The 6501-nt window shown below is 34.4% G+C and overlaps 1 protein-coding gene across 1 annotated transcript; it reads left to right on the top strand.

Moving 5' to 3' along the window:
• The first annotated feature begins 4024 nt into the window (after positions 1-4024).
• Positions 4025-6283, top strand: LOC145609339 (protein STRICTOSIDINE SYNTHASE-LIKE 13-like). The gene is made up of 4 exons (XM_081664843.1): positions 4025-4672; positions 4878-5162; positions 5361-5528; positions 5802-6283. The coding sequence occupies exons 1-4, from the start codon at positions 4302-4304 to the stop codon at positions 6208-6210; spliced, it is 1233 nt and encodes a 410-aa protein (XP_081520969.1). The 5' UTR covers positions 4025-4301; the 3' UTR covers positions 6211-6283.
• Positions 6284-6501: the final 218 nt, after the last annotated feature.

Here is a 6501-nt window from a genome sequence, read left to right as displayed (position 1 = left end):
TGAGGTAATGAAATAAATTTTTATTACAATGATAGATCTATATATTTTTTTTTAAAAAAATTGCACTTAGGGTTACTTACTTTTAAGATTGCAAGTTTTAAGATGTCATGAAAAAATCAATGTGATTTTTTTTTTTTTTAATTATTTAGGGATGTCTTACTAGAATTGTGCATTACGGAGTAATAACAATATCAACAAGTTTGTTAAAAACTTATAAATATTTAGAGGTAATTCATTGATGACCTTCTTTCTTACTTCATATGTTCTTTTAATATTGCACCATTTATGAGAGCCTGCACAAATTGCTCATGTAATTGTGAACTAAAACTTAAGAATCAAGTGCTAAAGATAAGGATATATAGGGTATTTTTGTTTACACCACAAATATATACCCTATATACCCTTATCTACGAACACTTGATTCTTCAATTTATGTTTACAATCACATGGGCACTTTTATTTGTATTATAATTTATTGAGAATAACTTGTATCATTGGTTGAATTGAAAATAACATGCTCACAAAAAGATTGGAATTTGGCATAAATGACGTCACAATGGAGTTAAAATTAGGATAAAAATCCTCAATTTTGTTGTCTCCCTGCTAGTCTCTCATCAATTTCATTCTTTTTTGAGTAAGTTGTTTTCAATGTACCAGTTGGTATTATCGTATTAATTACCCCCTTTGTCCCTGTTTTTTTAACCCATAGCTAATTTTTGGGTCAACTTTTAATAACCTTATCCATAATTTCTCATTTAAATATATTGATAATATAGTCGAATGAGATCTTGTGGGATTTCTCAAATTGTATATTTTATTAATATCAAGTTTTTATGATTTTTACACTGAGGGTTGGTTACTTGGTAATTGGGAATCAACAAATGTAATACGTAATAATGTACCTGCTAATTAAAGTAATATACTCAATAATTTATACTCATATCTTTTATTGAAATGACTAATTTAATAAAGCTGTATACCCACCAACTATATCTTAATTCTTAAAATAGCTAAAATATTGACTCAGAGGCCTTAAACCATAAAAATTTTATGTTTCCATTTTTCTTGCAAACAAGTTTTTTTTTTTTTTTTTTTTTTTTTTTTTTTTTTTATAAATTAAAATTAATTAATTTATAAAAGTCATCCGACATTACCATAGAAATCAAAACTAACTAGAAAATAGAATACAAATCGGATAATTAATACTCTTCTAATTGGGAAAACCTTGATCATTGTGAATGAGACTAGATTTAACATTGGTGGATATTCTCTTTTACATCACTTTTGACTCAATGAACATTCCACAAGGGGCCTTTTATCTAATGTAGTTTTAAAATTATACAAAATTTAATGCACTTAGTTGTAGATATAAGATTGACCACCTATGTCTTAAAATATAGTATGCATTAAAAAGTGCAATGCATAAGCTTTAATTAACTTTAAAGGACTATTCATTTTACGTAAACAAACTGTTACTATATCTTTTGCATGATTGTGTTTCACCTAAACCACAATTTTCCATATAATTTGGCCAATTGTTATTATTGATTTCCTCAACTTTGTCTTCATTGGTGTTAGCATGTTGATGTTATCTATATTCGACGGCGAATACGGTGGTGCAAGAGCGTCGTCACTACGTTCCAACCTCCAGCATCAATGAACCATCAACACAATGGGCCCCATGGTTGCTGGGTAAAAGTTTGGATCCACCATAGTCGATGGGACATGCATAAAATTTTGTACTACCTCCGTTAAGTTTTATTTGCAACTTTGAGGTGCAACACGGATCCCAAGTCAAAATTTCATAATGGTGATTATGAAATGAAAGGGTTTGTGATTAAAGAGGAGAGAGATAAATTAAACATGATTAGTAAACTACCCAAGCCACTCACAGGTGACCAGGCCACCACCACCGAAAGCACCTAAACCAGACCAACCACCACCTAAACCAAACTAGCCACCACCACCGGCACCATCGACACCCCCCAAAACCCAGACTACCGACACCACGAAACTTCCAAACCCAAACCACCACAACCACCGACATTGCCAAAATTCCCAAACCCGGACCACCACAACCACCGACATCGCCGAAACACCCTAAACCTGGCCTAGACCACCGATCGACACTAGCGAAACCCCCACTTAAACCCCTTACACCACCTAAATCTAGACCACCCACCAACACCGACACCATCGATACCACCCACAAAGCCCACGAAATTCACTGAAACCACCCACAAGACCCACGAAAATCACTTAAATCACCCAGAAACCCAATGAAAATCATCGAAACCATCCACAAAGGCACAAACCCACCAAAAATCACTGAAAACAGCCAAAAATCCACTTAAACCCTTAAACCCTGAATACCCACAAACCCACGAAAATCATCTAATCCACGAAAACAACATGTGTGTTGCTTTCCTTCTTGCCGCAAAACCACCATAGCCACGGCGACGTTGCTGCTATTGCTTGCCGGAGTCGAAATCAATGGAGGCTGTGATTGAGAGGAGAGAGAAAGAGCCAAGTTGGGAAATTTTAGATCCAAATTAAGTTGTTAGTGTAATGTAATTATTCATTTAAGTGAATGTTTAATTTTTAAAATAAGGGCAATATTGACATTTTTAGCAAAAAAACTTACTAAAAAAGGAAAAATTTGGGAAAGTTGCAAATAAAACTAAGCATCCAAATATAGTAAAAGTTGCAAATAAAACTTAACGGAGGTAGTATGTTCCATTGACTATGGTGGATCCAAACTTTTACCCAGCAACCATAGGGCTCATTGTGTTGATGGTTCATTGATGGTAGAGGTTGGAACATAGTGACGACGCCCTAACCCCACTGTATTCGCTGTCGAAGATAGATAACATCAACCATATGCTAACACCAATGAATACAAAGTTGAGAAAAATTAACAATATCGAATGGTCTGATTACATGGGAAATGGTGGTTTGATGAAGCATGGTCATGCATAAGTTATGGAAGCAGTTTCTTTGAGTCAAATGTATAGCCCTTTTTAAATTTATCTTATACTAGATTACTAGTATATACGAACAATGCATTTTTAATGCATGCTATGCTATAATGGTTATGTCACTATGTGCTATGCTATAATGGTTATGTGGTTACACCGGCGCACCTAGACCCCTTCCCCTGGCGCTGGCGCACCCAGACCTCCCTCCCTCCCTCCCTCGGCGCCAATGCCACCCTGACCTCCCTCCCTTCCCCATCCCTAACCGCCTTAAAATCTTAAATTCATATTGCATCGTGCTAATGCGATCCTTGTAGAGTTGTAGCTAGTAGCCTAATACACCCTTTTATTCTTTTTATTTGTCATGATGTTTGGAATATTGCATTGTTTGTATGGACTATGGAGTAACTAATGCAGTGTTGTAATAAAACAATATCTCATTACCAAAAAGAAAACTCCATTATATATTTGGAAACTAAAATCCAAAACATACGTATCTAAAAAGATCTCCCATAAAATTAAATAAATATTGTCGAAATATTACTTCTATGATATTTAACGAGATTCCATTTCCAGCAAGCTTGTGACATATATTAATAGGAGTACATGGATGCAAATTAAATATAAATCGGCAATAGATGAACACAATAAATTGCCAATAAAATTGGACATCATACAAAGGGTGACTTGACATTTCAAAATTAGTTTTGAGGTAATCTTTCACATCTTTCTTTATGTTTTTAGTAAATAAGATGCACTTATTACTATCTAGAAGAGCCAAAACAAATTTCTTTTTAAAGTAGATAAACATAAATAGCTAGAAAGATATATTCATATACTGTATATATATATTGTATTATCATGCATTATGTACTTTTAGCATGGAAAAGAGCCCAAACAAACTTCTATATGAGTCTATCAAACAATCATACAAGTGGGACTTGAATTCATGACAAAACTTTGGTTTTATTTTTTCTATTTTCATGTATGTTTTAATAAGTGGTACTAAAACAAGCTCTTATATTTGTCAAGTAAACTATCATTCATGGGTTATATCACACAATTTTCATAACTTTTGATATTGTCTTTTTCATTTCATATGTAGTTTCTATAAACAGTACAAATGTCATTGGCCAACAGATCAAAAGAACAAACTTACCCTCAACCAAAACCAACTATATAACTTTATCACAAGTAATACATGCTCTTCTTCTAAATCCCACCAAAAGGAGCTTGAACTTTTCACCTTCTTTTTTGCATAACATCTATCTCTTTCATCCTTCATTTTTCTTCTAGAAGCCAAAATAATTGTCAAGATTAACAAAAATGGAGAAGAAAAATGCAATTAAAGATGAGGCTTTGTTGCAACACCCTTATCTTCTTGTGCTAGTTGTTGTATTAGGGTTTATTATAATGGATCCATTTGAATTGGGTCCTTTGGGAGGGTATGAGTTCAAGCCTATTAAGAATCAAATTGCACCTTACAATGAAGTAATGAAAAATTGGCCTAGGGACAACCAAAGTCGATTGGGCCAACATGGTAAATTGGAGTTTGTTGATCAAGTTTTTGGCCCAGAATCATTGGAGTTTGATACATTGGGCCAAGGCCCATATACTGGATTGGCCGATGGTCGAGTTGTAAGATGGATGGGTGAGAAAATTGGTTGGGAAACATTTGCTACCGTGACATCAACCTGGTTAGTTTTCTACTATGAAATGGTTTAACCACTATCGATTTACAATAAGTTAGATCTCAGTCTTGAGAGAAAACGACTTTAATTATAAAAGCGTGTCTTTTATTTGGTCTACATTATGCTACTATAACTAATGTCAAAGATTTTAAATCACTTCATTTAATGTAATGGTTGAAATTACTTAAATTTTGTTATTGAATTTTGAAAGGTCAATGAAATTATGTGGGAAAGGAGTTGACTCAACAACAGCAAAGCAATGGAAGTTCGAGCAATTATGTGGGCGCCCATTGGGCCTTAGGTTCGATCAAGAAACAGGAAATTTGTACATTGCTGATGCATATTATGGGCTTCTTGTTGTTGGGCCTGAAGGTGGTCTTGCTACTCCTTTGGCAACCCATGTTGATGGAGATCCCATACTTTTTGCAAATGATCTTGATATTCACAAAAATGGCTCCATTTTCTTCACTGATACTAGCAAGAGATACAATAGAGTGTAAGTACATTTTTTTTCCTTTGTATCGATGATTCAAATGTACCTAAATACGCCGAAAATCACTTAGATATGTATCGGAGATGTATTTATCACTACTTTTATGTGTTGTAACTCGTAATCTATATTACAAGATCTGTCACCTATTTTAAGTTACTTTCCCTGTTTCAAAATAACTTACACGATTTTGGGTTGTTATAGGCACCACTTCTTGATATTATTGGAGGGAGAAGCCACAGGTAGGCTTCTAAGATATGATCCATCTACCAAAGAAACACATGTTGTATTGGATGGCTTGGCTTTTCCTAATGGAGTTCAATTATCAAAAGATCAAACTTTTCTCCTCTTCACTGAGACAACGAATTGCAGGTAATAATCATTCTCCTATCACTCTAATAACATGTTTTTTTGTTTACTACTAGTAATAGAAATACTTCGCCAGTCTCTAAATAATAAACCATGTTTCTATTTGGTCCGTCACAAAAATAAGGACCAGCCACTTTAATTATACTGTATTTGAACTCATTTTCCTAAACATGGCCTAGATGATTTTTGAGATCCTAACTCATATGATGATTGATTAGTATTTTAGTACAATATTTTCGACGGGTGATGCTAAAAAACTTGTTACATGTAACGCAGGCTTATGAAGTTGTGGCTTGAAGGTTCAAAAACAGGACAAGTAGAGGTGGTAGCAAACTTGCCAGGATTTCCAGACAATGTAAGACTAAACGAAAAAGGCGAATTTTGGGTAGCAATAGATTGTTGTAGGACAGCACCACAAGAGGTATTGATCAACAACCCGTGGCTAAGGCGAATGTATTTTCGGCTGCCACTACCCTTGAAGATCCTGGCTAGGCTAATGGGGATGAAGATGTACACGGTGATTTCGCTCTTCAATGAGGATGGGAAGATCATTGAAGTGTTGGAAGATAAACAAGGTGTTGTGATGCAATTAGTGAGTGAAGTTAGAGAGGTTAATGGTAAACTTTGGATAGGAACTGTTGCTCATAACCACATTGCTACTCTGCCTTACCCTGCATTAGTTTAAGCCAAATTAGGGTGGTTTTGTTCATGTTGTTTTTTTTAAAGGAGAGTGTTGTGTTTGATGTTTTGGAATTTCATGTAAGAGCTTGATTTATTAGATTTTAGAGTGATTGATTGAATAATACATTTATTAAACATTATACGTGTAATCTAATACCTCATGAAATGACGTGCGTGCAATTAGATTTGACAAAACTGAGTAACTGACTCATACTTTATTACCTAATTCAAAATCTAACCTAAATCAGAAGTAGATAACTCAAGTGATCTAAAAGAACCAAACGCGTGCGGTAGA

Source organism: Chenopodium album, chromosome 23 (assembly GCF_948465745.1).
Source record: "Chenopodium album chromosome 23, dcCheAlbu1.1, whole genome shotgun sequence".
Classification (NCBI taxonomy): domain Eukaryota; kingdom Viridiplantae; phylum Streptophyta; class Magnoliopsida; order Caryophyllales; family Amaranthaceae; genus Chenopodium; species Chenopodium album.
This window is presented reverse-complemented; position numbering and strand designations above follow the sequence as displayed.